Genomic DNA, 18221 nt, shown 5'->3' on the forward strand with positions numbered 1-18221 from the left:
CATTAATAAACCAATACCTATTTCACAAGTATCTCTAAAAAAAAAGATTATAATTTGCTCAGCATCTGAAATGTATTGTTTAATTCAATATCTCGGTTTTATAATTGGTGATTTAGTATCTACGGATAATAAAGCTTAGGCATTATGGCGATTGTTAAGAAAATTAATATGTATTCTTATGGCCCCCAGTATTAAAGAAGAAATGTTAAGTTTATTAGGTAAAATAATTTCGGAACATCACAAGTTATATTTAGAGTTATTCGCTGATAAGTTAAAACCGAAACACCATTTCTTAATACACTATCCTTTAGTGATTCGAAAATATGGCCCTGTTAAAAATTTATCTGTTGTCAGATTTGAAGCAAAGCACAAGCAATTGAAGGAAATAGCTTCTGCAGTCAATTCTTGCAACAATCCACCTCATACTCTTGCGATTAAACATCAATTGTACGTAAATTACAGATTTTTAAAAAATGAAGGTTTCTCTGATAATTTTAAATTAGGTCCAAAGATTGAGTCTGACATTGATATTATAACAAATAATGAAATATTAAGAAAAATTGAGGCATACGATTGCGTGAAATGGGTTAAAATTTATGGTACGGTTTATAAATTAGGAATGGGTATTTCTTTGGATAAGGAGATCTTTGGTTTAATAAAATATATTTTAATAAAAGAGAACCATGAAATATTCTTTATGGTAATAAAAATGAATATTCTTTGTTTTAACAGCCACATTCATGCATTTGAAATAAAAGAAACATCGGTGTTTGAATTTATTTCTTTAAAAGATTTAATAGATTTTAAGACTTATGCTATTCTTAAGATACCGTCTGGTAAATTGTGTGTTGTGTGTACCTGATTATATGCATTCCATAATTGTTTGTTTGATCTTTGAATGATATGGTATACGTAGGTGTAATATTAAGAATATTAGCAATAAGTATTATAAAAGAAGCATAGCAGTTTTTGTTAATAATATTTACTTCTAAGTATTGTTAAAAGCTTTATTATAGGTATATTTGCAATTTCAGTTTAAATTATACGATGTGTGATAAAGGAAAATATTATTTGTATTTAATAAAAGATTATTTAATTTATAAAGTTGCACATTTCATTCAAATAAATAAAATCTTCATTTTTAACACACTACCTACCCTATAATACACTTAATTTTAATTTATTTTTATATAATAGTAAAAAATATATTATTCGATGAAAATATGTATACGCATATATATATATATATATATATATATTGTAGATACATATAAAATACTAATTTGTTTTAAAGCAGAGTACTTTCTTTTCTCAAAAAATAATGTACTGTATAATTTATTTCAATTTAATTGTTGTTCAATTTAAATGTTGAATTGTTAAATTTTTCCATCATTTTCCTTTACCTAGATAAAAAACTTTGAATTGCATTTAAAATATCAAACCCTGAGAAAAATAAATGCATGTATGTTTCATCGTAATAGATCATATGTTTGTATCTTATTATTTAGGTTATAGTGCATTAGAAATGTAAATCTCTATAATTTTAACAAATATATTAACTTTAAAAAAAGAGAATCATTAAATGAAAGAAATGTATTTATTAAAAATTGCTTATTTCCTCAACAGCCCGCTAGGTGGTTTTCCATTTGTGAAAGCATTCATAACTCTCTCGCTAGTGGTCAACTGATATATAAGTTGTATATAAAGGAATTTGTATATAAATAAGATACATACCTATAAATACATTCACGGATTTTAATGAAAGGTAAGTCTTATTTAACTATGTATATGTTTCAGTTTAATAATTCCATCACTCCACAGATACAAATTTGTTGAAAGAGTAAGTAATTTTCTTCAAATAATCTTTCATTTCATATTAAATAAATATTTATATGTTATAATGATTAAAATGTTTACTTTCAAATTGAATGTATAATAGGAGACAGAGAAATACATGTAGAAACGTAATCGAAGAAGAAAAATGAGCATCGGTATCAGCAAGTATATATGCTTGCTCAACTAAAGATGTGAAAAGCTGTTGGAATTAAAGTAATGTCTGTCAATACAGCCATAAATTAAATGGTAATGGATATATAATATGAAAAAATGCCTAAACTAAAATTGAATATATTTTTCCATTTTTAATAAATCGTTACGTGAATGAAAAGAAGATTGTATATTTGGCTGAAAGAAATATCGTCTGTAACCAAAATGTTATTTTCTTAGTTGTGATTAACCAAATTTTGATTCAAATAAATATTTTATTACAATATTCAAATATTTATTATATTTTCATATATATACACAGATGACTCTAAGAAATATGTTCAATTATAATGTTATTTATTCGATTGTCATAAATACGTTTTGTTTCAATTTAATATGTTTTGAAACCATTCGGCTATTAATAGTAATTCAATAAATTGACTGAAATAAATACCATCTCCAACCAAAATGCTGCTTATGAGATTCTCAAAAACCAGATTTTGTTTGAAAATACTATTTCCTTCAAACATTAGAATAATCATTAAACTTCAATTATTATATACATGGCTGGAAGAAACATCATCTTCAATCAAAATGCTGCTTATGAGATTCTCAAAAACCACGTATTATTTCAAATAAATATAATTTAAATGAATTATACATTTTCTTGAAGTGATCACACCTGAATTTTTAATTGAATAATAACGTTTCTATACAAATACATTTTGTTCAATTTAAATAAATTTTTCAAAAAAATAATTTCTTATATTCGAAGAAATTTCCTAAAATTAAAAGAATGGGCTGTTTGGGAGTATTGAAACAGCTCATTTATTTGATTAAAACAAATTTTGTTTCATTTTAATGTTTTTTTTTCTCAGTGTATAACTCATTACCTTTTTATTTCCTTAGAACTTCTTATACTTTTCGATACACGAAAGGATATAATTAGATATACCAATGTTTTACGCTTATGAAGAGATCGAAGGGTTGTGTACGCACCGGGGATCGATGATTAATGTGAGTATGAGAAAATTCTATTAACCAAACTTTAAACGCGTTTTTCTCAAGACTATGCTTTCTCGGTCGACCCGAGCGATACAAATTTTCTATTAAACCGATCGGGCTTAAATCTTAACAGGTCGTTCTACACATTTGTAATTCTGGCCGGAACTAGAATAATTTTTTTTTCACCCACTATTTTTCAATTTACATCCAAATTTGCACTAAAAACAATGGTACTTTTTTATTTCTATGTCCGCCATTGTGTTATTTTTTAACAAAATTATTTTATTCTATAGTTCCGGCCAAAATGATAATCCTACAGAACAATAAACTATTGGTTTTTTTTTGTTTCAGATTATCCAAACTGGAGATAGATCACGGGCCAGCAGTATGTTATTTTTCGGCATCTCTTATCTCATATAATTTCAATAAAATATTGTAAAAACAATGCTTTTTTATGACTGAAGATAGTATTAATAAGATAAAATTTTTGGATTTATTACATTTCATTTACGTGTAAAAAAAATACCCTGTAAAACCAATCGATTTACTAGACTACTACGTTAAACGATGATGAGCGGCATTTCAATTTATGTTAGGCAATAGTTTAACGCGAAGGGAATTGATAAATCAAATTAACTCATTTTAAATTTTCTTTACAATTGACGTACATGTGCGTTCCTTTTAAAACTGTTTAGTTCACTTAAAATCACTAAAAAATTACGTCACTAACCGAGTACTAAAACTCACTGATTTGTATTGGCTCAAATTTTTTTCAGTATAATAGAAAAGTTTGGTAAATTTTTTCATTAAAAAAGAATGAAATATTAACAATTCTATTTTATTCTCTGTTAATAAACAAAAAAAAACAAACAAACAAAAGTTCTATCGCGTTTAGGCTGAATTTAAATAATATAATTAACGCCGGAAGAAGCAAATACAAGTAAAAATATAGGTGATTTGTTTGGAATAAATAATTTGCTTTACGAGGACAAACTTAAAACTATTTTATCAACGTAGAAATTTCGTCGTGAGTCAGGCCCGAATCTATAAACGAAATTTAAGCTTAGCACGGTCTTAGCTAAGATCAAATGTCTCCCTTTATCCTTCAACACAATGCTAACCTCGATCTTCGTCTTAAGTATTTGCTAAACTGAAAATCAAGTTTAGTTTGGTTTATAAATTCAAGCCTTAGATAAAGCCACGTGTGTTTTAGCTCAATGTATTTTATAGGAATATCTACACAACCTCACTACTATTTCCAATTACAGCGCACTAATACACTGTAAAAAATCTGTGGAAAATTACACATATAATGATAGTAAATTTTACACAATATATAGTGGCAGTGACAAAATCGATGTAAATTTAAGAAAAATTTGTAACTTTACAATATTTTCATAAAATATTGTGGATTTTTACTAATCTGATAGTAAATATACAAAACGTATGTAATTTTCCTATTTCATGTAAGCATAATACATGAAAACACTAGTAAATATGTTGTAAATTTACTAGTGGTTTAACGAAAAGTTTTGAACGCTAAAATAGAATTTTCTGGCAATCGTTTTGTATATAGTATAAATATGTATTCAAGGATATTCTTTCAAATATTGATATTTCTATAAACCGTAAATATATATATGCCTAAGTAACAAAATACATATAAGTTTTTGGTTGTGCATGTTGGTAAATAAGCTTCAATAGTTTTTCAAGCAGTGGTAAGCTTCTAAAGTATTCCGAAGGTGAGTAAAACACTAGTGGCTTAGTATTCGTTTGTTTACGTGGCTCTACATTTGTATAAAACATCCGTGAAGCCGGTCTTTGTAGAGAACGATTCTTATTCGTCAGTTTCAATAATTACGTCATATTCGAGTGCAAGAGTGATGCTGCTTCTATCGGAATGGTTTCAGAATAAGATGTAACGGCCATTTTAGTTCGAATATGACACCATTAGTGCAATATGTGTAATTCTGTGCAACTGCATCAAATCTTATATTTGGGCCATTTATTGAAATTCATGTGGTAAGTAAACAATCTTATCAAATTATCATTATTTTATTCATAGAATTTAACTATTATACGAGTATTTTCCGCGTTTTAGATGAGTAAAAAGATACAATGGATAACATAAAGTTTTAATAGTTCGAAACAGATTTCTGACCGCTTAGATTAGACTAGTGCTGCAATATAAAAAGTTTCACTTCGGAAATTAGAATACTAAAGATTATAATGCTATAGATTAACGATTGGATTTTTTGATGGTTAAAGCACTTATTAAAATTAGGTAAAGAATTTAAATAAATATGTCTCTATTATTTCTTTTCTATTCGAAATAGCTCATATAGTTTATTTGAATTTGTTAGTTGAGATACGAATTGATAAGAATATAATAAAAGAGTGACTGTGATAAAATAGAAAACTTATTTTTAACAGTTTCTTTTTGAGTGGATATGTATATATAAATCACAGGTTAGTTACCATTTTAATTGCATAATTATTTTTTGATTTGAAGCATTAATAAAACTTTACTAGATCTATAAAATAAATCTTATATTAATATCATATTTTTTTCATAGGTCAGTATATCTATTTCAGTTGCTTTTTCTTTTGTAGATATTGAAAATATAAACGGATAGGATAAAACTTCTTAAGATTTTCAAGAGTAGTAATAATAAAAAATAGGTCAGCAATTTTCATTCGCAAAGCCCTTCATAGAGAATAAATATTTGGCTATTACATCCTACGCAGTGAATAAATATTTGGCTATTACATCCTACGCAGTGAATAAATCATTACTTTCATGTTCTGTTCTAATTATTAAATTGGTGAGATAAGTTGAAGAAATGTTTCGTTTACTGTTTGTGTTTAAATATTTCATGTGTTTTATTTGCATTTGCTATTTTAGGTACTAGTTAACATAAATAAGATAAAAGAAAGAGATCTCATGATAAAGTTGCAAGTTCCTATATGAAAAAGTTTTTGATTGAGATATTATATGTAAATAGAATGCTCGAAATGTACTGAAGCATTAACAAAAATTGATTAGGTCTGTAAAACAAATCTTATATTTAATATGTATAATATTTTGCAAAACTCAATATACGTATTTTAGTTGCTTTTTCCTTTGCAGATGCTGAATAAAAATGGATAGAAGAAAACTTCTTAAGTTTTTCAAATATAGTATTAAATAATAGGTCAGCAATTTTCATTCGCAAAGCCCTTCGTAGAGAATAAATATTTGGCTATTACATCCTACGCAGTGAATAAATCATTACTTTCATGTTCTGTTCTAATTATTAAATTGGTGAGATAAGTTGAAGAAATGTTTCATTTACTATTTTGTTTAAATACTTCATGTGCTTTATCTGCATTTGCTATTTTAGGTACTAGTTAACATAAATAAAATACAAGAAAGAGATCTCATGATAAAGTTGCAAGTTCTTATATGACAAAGTTTTTGATTGAGATATTATATGTAAATAGAATTCTCGAAAACAGTTACCATATTCTGATTGCATAGTTGTTTTATATTCTGAAAAATCCGGTTATTGAAATTGATTAGGTAAGTTAAATTAATTTCTGTTACTATTTTCATTCAGAAGTACACCTGTCTTATCAACATTTTTTTTTTCTAGATATTTAAACAAATAGAATAGAAGGGATCTGGAAAAGGTGTGATAAAATATCTCATCTCCATTGTGAATGTCACTTATTTGAAATCACAATTGCTGAAATTAAGACAGTGAGTAATATGACTCTTTCTGTATTACTCTTATTTTGTTCTAGTTTTCTCTATTAGATAATAATAATAACGTATTAAATAATATTTCATAATAGGGTTAAAATTAATCACTCAAACATTTTTCTTAATTCTTGCTAACTATAGATAATAGTAATTAATTAAAGGAATAAATGGAATTATTTTTTGCTATTTCAGTTACTTCTGGTACAACTTCCATAAATAATACTGCAGTTAACTCGCCTCTTACGCGTTTGCCTCATCTGTTATTCAATTTTCTTATTAGAAATGTTTGAGTGTATAATGTGCAAATTTAAGTTTCACACTATATCTAAATACAATAATCACCAAACTTATCACAAAAATTTAACAAATTTAAGGATAAAATGTGCTTATGAAAACTGCGGGCAACAATTAACTCGTTATACAAATTTTCGAAAGCATATTCGTCGATTTCATGGTAGAAGTAACAATGTTTATCATTGTAACAACAACGGATGCTTTTTTGAGTCTAATGATAAATTAATATTTAACAAACATTTGTATAACCATATAAAAAAAAGTAAGAATGGAATTTTTTGTAGCTATCCAAACTGTTATCCACAATTTAAATTATTTAAGTGTTACATCTTACAAGGTTCACATAATGAGAAGGCATAATAGTATTATTAACGATCAAATTACATCTGAAAATCTAATAGATCACTGTAATGATTGTGATGATTATGAAAGCGGAATAAGTGATGACATTGGCTCAATTTCTATAAATAGGGAATCTTCAGAAACAAATTTTATTAATTACAATGATAATGAAAAAATGATTGCTCGTTTGTTTTTAAACTTGCAAATGAAGAATAGTCTAACAGAACGATCATTACAAATGATTTTTGACGAAATCTCTTCTCTTTTCAACATAAGCAAAAATCTTTTTCTTCATTATTTATTTCAAAGTGACATCTCAGACAACATTAAAAAAGAAATTTTTGCAATTTTTATTAACAGTCAAAATCCATTAATTCGTTTATGTGATTCAGAAAAAGGTATTTTACGCAATACATTTTTACGAAGGAAGTATTTTAATGAAAAATTTAATATAGTATGGCCATTGCAAATTAAATTAGGATTTTCCAGTAATCATAAAATATCTCATTACCATTACGTTCCGATTTTAGAAACTTTAACCCTATTATTACAAAATAAAGACCTTCGAAATTTTTGTAACACTTCAAGTCATCAGGATCAGCCATTTCTATATTCCGATATTCATGACGGTAGTGTAGTAAAAGAAAATCAATTATTTTTAAGAAATAAGAATGGTTTAAAATTAATATTTTTCCAAGACGCCTTCGAAATTTGCAATCCTTTAGGTGCTGCCAAAGGTAAATTTAAACTTGTAGGTGTATATATGGTAGTTGGTAATTTACCTCCATATTTACGATCACAAATTCAAAACATGCAGCTTATTCTTCTGTGCAAAGAAAAGGATGCACTTTTTTTTGGTTGGAATACAATTATGAAGTTTTTAATTGCCGACTTAAGATTATTAGAAACTGAAGGAATTAATGTAACTATTGATAATCAAAATCAAACTTTTTACGGTACTATGATAGCTATGCTTGGTGATAACTTAGGAAGTCACCAAATAGGCGGATTTTCACAAGATTTTAGCTCTTCAAAATATACTTGTCGTTTCTGTGATATGTCTGAAAATTCTTTTATACCGAAAAATCGATGTACGAAACCTAATAGAACACCTCAGCAATATAACGCGTGCGTAAATGAAATAGATGAAAACAGGACATCAGTTAAAGGAATAAAGGAAAATTCTCCTTTAAATGAATTGCAATATTTTCATGTTTGTAATCCAGGCTTACCTCCATGCATAGCTCATGACATTTTCGAAGGAATTGCAGCTTTTGACTTATTATATGCTATTATGTATTTCATTGATAAGAAATGGTTTCATTATACACAATTAAATTTTCGAATATCCAAAATAAAACTTAATAACATCATAACATTTAAAGATATTCCTCCAATAAAAAAATCCACAAAATTAACCGGGACCGCTAGCCAAATAAGAAAATTAATTTTAATTTTGCCATTACTTGTATATGATTTAATTCAGGATTATAACGACGATGTTTGGATAATGGTGTTACTTCTAAGAGATATTTGCTCCTTGATATGTGCTCCAACTGTTTCTTTAGGTCAAATCGCTTTACTACAGGAAAAGATAAACGAATACATGTCTGTTAGAATTAAATGTTTTCCTAATATCAAATTAAGACCAAAACATCATTATATTTGTCATTACCCTTATTTAATTAAGTCTTTTGGACCGCTCAAATACTTATGGACTTTACGCTTCGAAAGCAAACACAGATATTTCAAAACTCTTATTAAGCATTCTCCTAATTTTAAAAATGTAACAAAATTTTTATCTAATAAGCATCAGATGTTACAAAGTCTTAATATATTATCTTATGACACTTCAGTTAAAGCTGATACAGCTGAGGTTTTCTTAGCTTATAACTTCGAATCTTCTGTTTCTTCTACCATTATAAAATATGTTTCAAATAACATATCCTGTTGCATTAAATTTGTTGCTCAGAAAGCAGTTTTCAAAGGCATTGAATATAAAAAAGGGAATTACATTTGTATTGGGAAAAATCAATTTGGAAATTTATTAATCTGTGAAATTAAATATATTTTAATTGATAATAGCTATACAAATATTTATTTTATAGGAAAGGTAAAAGAAATTGTTTTAATAACATGTTTAGGGGTTTATGAGAATTTTGAACTAAATACCAATAGGTGTGATAATATAGATGATTTGCACATTTACTCTCATAACTCTCTTCTATCTCCACATCCACTTTTTACTATCCTTTTATCAAATTCCTTTCGTATCTATTTATTTGAGTATGCACCATTGGAGTTATAATACATAGTAAGTAAATCATTAAACTATCTTCTTATTATATTTATTGAATTTTTCAATTTTAGATGGCATTATTATTTAAGGTTTGGACAGCAGATCGTAAAAAAAAAAATTTTTGTTGCAATTAATAATAACGAGGACGTGCTTACGGAGCTTTTATCTAAATCTAATGCAATATTATGTATAAATGGATGTAAAATTGTATGTGAAAAGGATGGAACAGAAATAGATGAGGACGAAGTATTGAAATTATGTTCGAAAGAAACTTTAATGATTTTGAAGCCTACAGAAATTTGGACAGAAGATAATATAAACGAAAAAAATGTGATACTTGAACCGAATTGTACGGAGCAAACCTTAATGGCTTTGCAGCCTACAGAAATTTCGACTCAAAATAATTTGTGCGAAAAATTGACATTATTCCAATCAGTGTGTAAATCTATAGAAACTGAATCCAACTCGTATTCGTCTGAATCATCTACGTCATCACATGCATCTACTATTATATCTAAAACAAAAAATTCAGAGGAAAACTGGTTAAATTTTAAGATTCCTTGGGACAAAATGGACTTATCTGTTATACGAGAGCTGGATGCGGGAAACAGAAATAAATATTTGGTTACTAATGTTGTAAACAAAGTGGTCTCAGAAATGAGAGCAATTCAAGAATTAATTCCATCAAAAACCTTCAATCTGATTGCTAGAAAGATGGTGGATAAGTATCCAAAAACATTTGCAGATTTAGATGATGATGGACAGTTTTTTGGTGAAGGAATGCATTCTTTATATAATAAGATGCATGATCGAAATTTTTATTTAAATCGTCCTCATATGAAAAGAACGTTATTAAGAACTCTAAATATACCATTTAAAAAACAAAAATCTATTTTGGCAGCTAAGGCAGGTTGCAGCAATTGGCAGCCGGATAAATATAAAGAGGGTGAAACGGAGAGCTCATTAGAAGAAAAACGGAAGTTTTTAGAAACCGTTACCTTGAATATTGATTCAATTAAAACTGATGTAGAAAAAAAACAAAAAGTTTACCTATTCTTAGAAGATACGTATCCGATACAGAGAGTATTTATCAATAATGTACATAAGCCTCCGACCATGACAGATATTAAAATAAAATGGCCGATCTTATTACATAAAGAATTTTTTGTTTGGCACTACGAGAAATTGATGCAGCAATCAATAGTAGTTCTTAAAGAGCAGTTGACTATTAAAAAAGACAAGATTTTAGCTTATGGAGAAAAAAGGAATTTTAAAAATATTTTAAATTCGTCCGATAAAGATGAGATAAAATGCATAAAAATAATTATGTATCATTTTAAAGAAGATTACAATTTAATTTTTAGATCTTTTCCAGTGAGTTATTTTGAATTTTCTTGCTGTATTTAATGATCATAAGAGTATAATGGTTTTAAAACATTATTTTTAGGAAGGAACACTCTTGAACGAATTGAAACCTGTTATTGCAGCTCCTTCTATAGCAATTGTAGGTAAGATAAAATTAAATATAATTTTACATTGCTATTTTAATTGGCGAACATTAATTTATCTGATTAATTAAGTAAGGAATACTAATAGCTTTACTGTTTTAATAAATTTTCAATCTTAAGTTAAACTTTTAATTTTTTTTTCAGATACCCATGTTCCATTATATTATTTATATATTGAGCAGGTCCTATTTATGAGAACTGAAAGTTGTTTTTATGAAGTTCTGCAATTATTAATGGCTGCATATTTCGTTTTTAATTTGGAATACCCTGCAGGAGCTTCTTGTACGTTTGAGTTTATACAAAAGTATTTGTTAAAAATCCATCCGGATTCAGGTAGTAAATCGCGAAAAAGTGGAAATAAGTCTAAAGTTTTGTCACTTTTTAATAAATTAAGAAACATAGAAGGTCAACAGAAAATATCAGCAGATTCTGAGTAGATATACTATAAGTCATTATTTTGTATTCATTATTTTTTATATGCTTTTAAACTTATGTATTGCAGCGTTATTTGAACAACATTATAATAAAAAGAGAAAAGTCAACTATATAGTAAAGGTTTTCATTATTTTCACTTATTAATATCAATTTAAAGAGGATATTGAAAATTAGTTGACTTTTGTCCGGATTGTGAAGAAAAGCTATAAGCCGTTTCTTTTTTTGTATTTTTTTTAACGTAGATTTGCAATTTGAGTTATTTTTCCTTTTTAAACAAATTAAAAACGATTTAAAATGTTAACAGGAATTATTATTATATGTAATACACACATGAAAATGAGTATACATATACATCTGCATATACATATAAACACAACATTCCCTTTGGCTTTGTTATACATGATAACAATTCCCATTAACATTTTAAATCGCTTATGACATTTCTAAAAAGGAAAATGGACTTAAAATTCAGACTTATGCTGAAAAAGTTACAAGCAAAAGAAAGTTTATAGCTTCTCTTTACAATACGGACAAAAGTCACACCATTTTCAACGTTTAGCTTCACTCCCGTAAATTTACTACTAATAGTATTATTAGTAATCAGAACAGTAATAATACTTACGTTAAAGGTACTTTTCCTATATGAAAAAGTAAATTTCCTCTATGAATTATAATTTTTCTATAGGAGTCAGTAAGTTTACTTTAAGAATTTGTAATTTTTCTATATATGTCAGTAAGTTTTCTTTAAGAGTTTGTAATTTTTCTATAAGAGTCAGTAAATTTTCTAAAATGATTCTTAAAATTAGATTACTAAAATGTAATTTGTCAATTGTATTTGTAAATTTACTTTCGCTTGTAAATGTACACAATAAATAGAGGGTCCAAAAGTAACCCTTCATTTTCTGTGTAATTTTACATAAAAATTTTTTACAGTGTACACAAACATTTCGCTTACTAATAACATTCCTGTGCTCTCTAGGAAATTGAAATGGTTTAAAGCATAAACAGAATTTGAGAGAGCCTTGGCTGGCGGACAAAGACTTCTTCACAACGCGTTGCTTATCTGGTCTGGCACCGAGTCCCGAGCAATAAACCGACCGAAATTTAAGAACCCTTATACAGGGTAAGGCACTTGAGCCGCCCCAGAATATGGATGCAGAAAGACACATGTCTCTTTAGCCATAAAATATATTCACTTTTCACATTTGACCTTTCTGAAATCAAATAACAAAAGGCTTCGAAAAGGTCCTAAGCAAAAAGTGAATATTTTTTATAGTTTAAGAGATACGCGTCTTTCTGCATCCATTGTCTGAAGCGGCTTAAGTGCCTCACTCTGTACATCTGTACTTAAGGTTCCCATTTATAACCCCGGACACATTAGACATATTGAAATAAAGACTGTTATTATTGAAAATAGTTTTATAGGAGCAATGATATTATTAATTTATTTATTAAAATTATAAATACCCCTATTGAATTTCTTTAGAATTCGCTTGAAAGAGAATGATGTACGGGAAAAAGAGGACGGGATGGCAAGCCTATCTGTACTCCAATGATTAGTTAAAATTTCTAATTTTAGTATTATTAATTAAACTTTTTGAAAATTATTATCAATACATTCCTTGTATTTTTAAGATGAAAATGAGCCTAATCACGAGTTTAATCGGACGATTATTTCTGTATCAATTGTGTTTTGCAGTGTTGATTTTATTTAATTCTAATAAATTTTTTTTTTTCAGTAATTTAGTTAAGAATTTAAAGCATTTACACATCTTTTAATTACATATTTAAATGAAATAAATATTTATTTTTATCATTTATAAAAATATTTTCTTTACGCAACTTATCTTTCACACTTTCTTAAAGGAAGAAAGATTACTATATTTTTTAGAAATCATATTAACCCTAATAATTGTTGAATAATTCTTTCTACTATTTTGGATATATTTTAATTTACTAAGTAAAAGAGCTACAAATAAAATAGAATTTTATTAGAATTTAATAAAATGAGAACTACAAGATACATCTAACACAGAAATAATCATCCGATTAGATTTCTGTCTGTGCTCATTTTCATCTTAAAAATACAAGAAATGTATTGATAATAATTTTAAAAATGTTTAATTAATAATATTAAAATAAAAAATCTTTATTAATCATTGGAGTACAGGTATATAAGGGTACTTGAATTTTTATCGGTTTATTGTCATCGATTTGTTTCTCGGGACTTGGTACTAGACCAGATAAGCCGTGCGACGTGAAAAAGTCATGTCCAGCAGTTAACTAAGGCCCTTTTAAAGTCTGTTTATGGTTTTAACCGATTCGATTCCCTAGAATGTACGTGTTTGCCCATTCATAATTGAAAGTATGCATTAATTTTGGAGGAAAGCATAGTTTCTTCCAAAATCAAAGGCTTTACAGCATATCACAAAAAATTCAAGAAGCCATACATACTTTTTATATTGCAATTCGCTATACATATAGTGGCTTAGATAATGTGAAATTACTTCACTCATGTACGAATCATAGCATGGGACAGAACGGGGCTTTTAAATATATGTGTATGTGTGTATATTTTTGAATTTTGAAAAAGTGAATAGATATTAAAATTTGTGTATTAAATCACTTGATGATTATCCAAATTTATAAAGTTCGATACTATTTGATAAATATTTTTCAAATAACTATTTAATTCAGATATAATTATTCTAACAAAAAATAGTGTGAGAGAACCTTGTGCACTGATTGGCACTGAAATGTGAAACGTAAAGCAATAAAAGCAAATGTGTTGAGATACCTATAATAAACTGTGATAGTGGGACAGTTAAATAATTTTGAATAAGCTATATTCTAAAAAAAAAAGCAAAAGAAGGAAAAGGTTAATGTAAAAACTGCAATGTATCAATTTTATCAGACTGTACAAACTTTTTCAAAATAGTTCTCAATACATTGTAAGTTATATTTAAATCATTGAATGATATTCGTGAAGCTTTTGATTTTTTGTTACATTTGAAATATGAAGGGGTAATATATTTCTCTCTCTCTCTCTGATTGCTATAATATTAAATGCTATTCATTCGTGATATTAAATTAAAATTAAATCAAGTAAACTAAGAGTTGATCCTGTCATCATATTATTTAAGTTTGACATTGCATATAAACAGTATCTATTTCTTATGGTTATCTAGAACAAGGATCGGCAATTTATTACTATTGTTGCTTATATAAAGATTCCCTATTATTAACTACATCGAACAATCGAAAATTGCAAAAATGTTCAAACTCTGTTCTAAAACATTTTACAGCACCTTTATATATTTTATAATAATTTAATCATTTGAGAGAATCATTTTACAACTAATACGCAATTAAGACCTATCCTTCTATACACTTTAAAAATTCTTTTGTATGTATTTCCCTTTTTTTTTGTTACGGAACAAAATTACTTCAGAAATTCCAATCATTTATTCCCTATGCTTGTTTCTTATTATAGTAGTATTTTCTTTCTTTAAATTTCTCATAGAAAATTTTCAATTTAAAAGGTACATAATAAAGATTTTCTTTTTAAAAAAATTATTATCAAACATACATATTATAAAATATACACTTGGTGTGTCAAAGCGTAGTAAAAGACTAGTTTTCAGATAAAAAAAATTATCATGACAAATTTTAATTTTTAACTGATTGATACCTAACAGTATATTATGCATTTTTTTCCTGGTTCGCTGGGTTTGAAATTTCTTATTGACCCGAATGTTTAGTATTTTATGCTTCAGCATAGTCGCTACATAGCCTCTCTCGAAGTGTAATATAAGGCTAGTTTCTTTATAAAAAAAATTAAAATCCAGATCTTTGAGGTGCTTGTTATTTGCCAAAAAATGCATGGTACATACTTGTATTGGCATAAGCGCTATAAATTGTACCGTCTCAAATTTTTAAGTTTTTTTTATAATTTTATATCCCAAGTGCCTTATTTTTTACTTTTATTTTTAAAATGATTTTTCCCCCTACGTAGAGCTTGTACGATTTTCTTAAAGGTCGCACGATGACCATTTGGTTTTTCCGTAAGATTAACACAGAAAATTTTTGTTGTTTAAATAGTTTTTGGTATACCAAGCAATTTCCCACATAATATATTCTGCTGCAAGCTGGTAAATAGTTCAACTGCACATTTGTTTAGAATATTTCATTAGTCATTTTATTATTTTATTCATTTTCAGCAAAAAATAGCACAGTGTATTCAATGCAGTGACTTTACTTGATTTTCAATGTTTAAATTACTACATTAAGAAAAGTCTAACCAAACTTAAAATAAAAATAGCTGATAATCTGTTTTTATTATAAATTGCCTTAGATTTTTATATATATAGCAATTTAAGTATCGAAAATCATGTAAAATCACGTCATTGACTATAATGTGCTGTTTCTTGCTGAAAATGAATAAAATAATAAAATGACTAATGAGATATTCTAAACAAATATGTAATTGAACTATCTACCAACTTGCAACAGAATATATACTGTGTGGAAAATTGTTTGGCATACCAAAATTTATTTAAACAAAAATTCTCTGTATGAATATTACGAAAAAACTAAATGGTCATTGCGTGAGCTTTAAAAAATCTACGAGCTCTACATTGCCAGAAAATCATTTCAAAGATAAAAGTAAAAAATTAGGTAAGTAGGATGTAAAATTAAGAAAACATTTTAAAATTTAAGACGGTCTACTTCGCACATATTTGCCAAAAATAAACTGAATCATATTCGGTAAAGCATAAAATCATTTATAACTGTAAATTTTTATTCCCGAAGTTTAATAAATAATCAGTATTTGAATAAGAAGAATACATCGTATTTCAGGTTTTCAAATTGCTAAATATTGAATACTCACATGAATGAAGTGCACATCTCTCTCTATCTCTCTCTCTCTCTTTAGAAGAGACTAGCCCGTATTGAAAGCATCACCTACCATACTTATCCGTAAATTCGACGGGGTAAAAACCGTACGAGTTACCCCTTTCTCCTTTACGCGCATATTTTCAAGCACTTTTTTTTTGTTTAATGAGTACTCAAATCACACACACACACACACACACACAAAGTAAAGCTGTCGTTAATATTATTGGGACGCTCTATGCATCTTCTTAACTGTTTACTCGGACCAACAGTTGCTTCTCGATGAGCTTTGAAATACAGAGTGAGACACAGTGAGGTACTTGAGCCGGTCCAGAGCCGAATGGGCCGAATGCACGCTGAACACTCAACAGGCGTCGTGTGGGATCAAGCGTTGATTGGTGAACAATAGACCGAGAGGGAATCTGTACAGACGAAAAGGGAGAGAAAGAAAGAGAAAGAGAAAGAGAAAGAGAGAGAGGGAGAGGGAGAGAGGGAGAGAGAGAGAGAGAGAGAGAGAGAGAGAGAGAGAGAGAGAGAGAGAGAGAGAGAGAGAGAGAGAGAGAGAGAGAGTTAAACCCTAGCACAATGTATAGGCTCTTATCGCTCTCTCGCTGTCCTTTATATTTATTGAGATTTAGAAAAAAGAAAAACTAATATGAATAATAGAGTGATACTGAGACGCAAATTAATGTGGTAAGGTATAGCTCTTTATTTGCCTGTATACTTCTTCTCTCTGTCTCTAGTCTTCACCAATAAACGCTTGAACCCCACCACACCATTCCAGTATGTATTCAGAGCTGGGGCGGTTTAAGGGGAGGTTAACGGGATCCCTCGCGCGTGCTTTACCGACACTACAAGTCAATAAACAATTAGTTTAATAAAATTCAAATGCGAAGCAAATTGAACAAACTGGCGTCTTTAGGACAAGGTGCCAGTTCTAACGAGTCAAACGAGCTTAAAAACACTCAAATTGGGTGAAAAATGACGCTGTACCACTGTCCCGCGTTCTTCAAGCAAAAATAACCAGAAGTGATCTCTCTTCAAGAACGAGGGACAATGGTACAGTGTTATTTCTCATACGATTTGAGTGTTTTTAAGCTCGTTTGACTGGTTGGGACTGACACCTTGTCCTAAAGACGCCAGTTTCTTCAATTCTCTTCGCGTTTGAATTTTATTAAATTAATTGTTTATTGAGTTGTACTGTTGGTAAAGCACGCGTGAGGGTCGAGAGGCTTAAAAAATTTGCATTACCTCCTAAAATTATTTTCTCAGATAATATAATTATTTTGAAAATAGAATTCAGCGCATATCATTTTCCAATATATAATTATGAAGAGTACATTCCAATTTTATTGATACAAAAGAATCCAAAATGGTGTCAGCATTTCCTGTTAAATAAAGTTATGAATTAGTCTGCGCTCAGTACGCTCTTCAGCATTGTCAATTTATCTAAATAAACATATGGAGTAATGCTATTAAACTGGATTAAATTTGAGGGACCTTATCTTTTTTAGATATTCGAAAAGCTTACAAATATCTAAATGGCAATTTTTTTAAACAAAGAACGCTGTAAATAAAATATTTTTTAACTTGTGACGACCGCCATTTTAAAGTTTGTAAGCTTTTCGAAATCCAAAAAAGGTAAGGCTCCTTAAGTTTATTTTATTTTGATAACATTACTTCATTTTTATTTTCAGATAGATTATTTGGC

The 18221-nt window shown here is 28.1% G+C and overlaps 2 protein-coding genes across 11 annotated transcripts in view; one reads left to right on the plus strand and one right to left on the minus strand.

Annotated features, from left to right (window-relative positions):
• The window catches only part of CRMP (Collapsin Response Mediator Protein), a 331728-nt gene that overhangs the window by 299864 nt on the left and 13643 nt on the right, over positions 1 to 18221 (minus strand). The gene's annotated exons all lie outside the window — the stretch shown is intronic.
• Positions 4823 to 11711, plus strand: LOC136777329 (uncharacterized). Of its 7 annotated transcripts, XM_066733500.1 has the most exons (10): positions 4823 to 5013; positions 5093 to 5275; positions 5425 to 5460; positions 5605 to 5816; positions 5897 to 6037; positions 6122 to 6295; positions 6375 to 6553; positions 6627 to 6733; positions 6929 to 9686; positions 9761 to 10097. In XM_066733500.1, the coding sequence occupies exon 9, from the start codon at positions 7299 to 7301 to the stop codon at positions 9678 to 9680; it is 2382 nt and encodes a 793-aa protein (XP_066589597.1). In that variant the 5' UTR covers positions 4823 to 5013; positions 5093 to 5275; positions 5425 to 5460; positions 5605 to 5816; positions 5897 to 6037; positions 6122 to 6295; positions 6375 to 6553; positions 6627 to 6733; positions 6929 to 7298; the 3' UTR covers positions 9681 to 9686; positions 9761 to 10097. The 7 variants fall into 7 exon arrangements, with proteins under 7 accessions (XP_066589597.1, XP_066589596.1, XP_066589598.1 ...); XM_066733499.1 differs by lacking the exon at positions 5425 to 5460; XM_066733501.1 differs by lacking the exon at positions 5093 to 5275.

Source organism: Prorops nasuta, unplaced genomic scaffold (genome assembly GCF_024137725.1).
Source record: "Prorops nasuta isolate Cenicafe-Biocafe unplaced genomic scaffold, Cenicafe_Pnas_1.2 PNAS00011, whole genome shotgun sequence".
Lineage (NCBI taxonomy): Eukaryota > Metazoa > Arthropoda > Insecta > Hymenoptera > Bethylidae > Prorops > Prorops nasuta.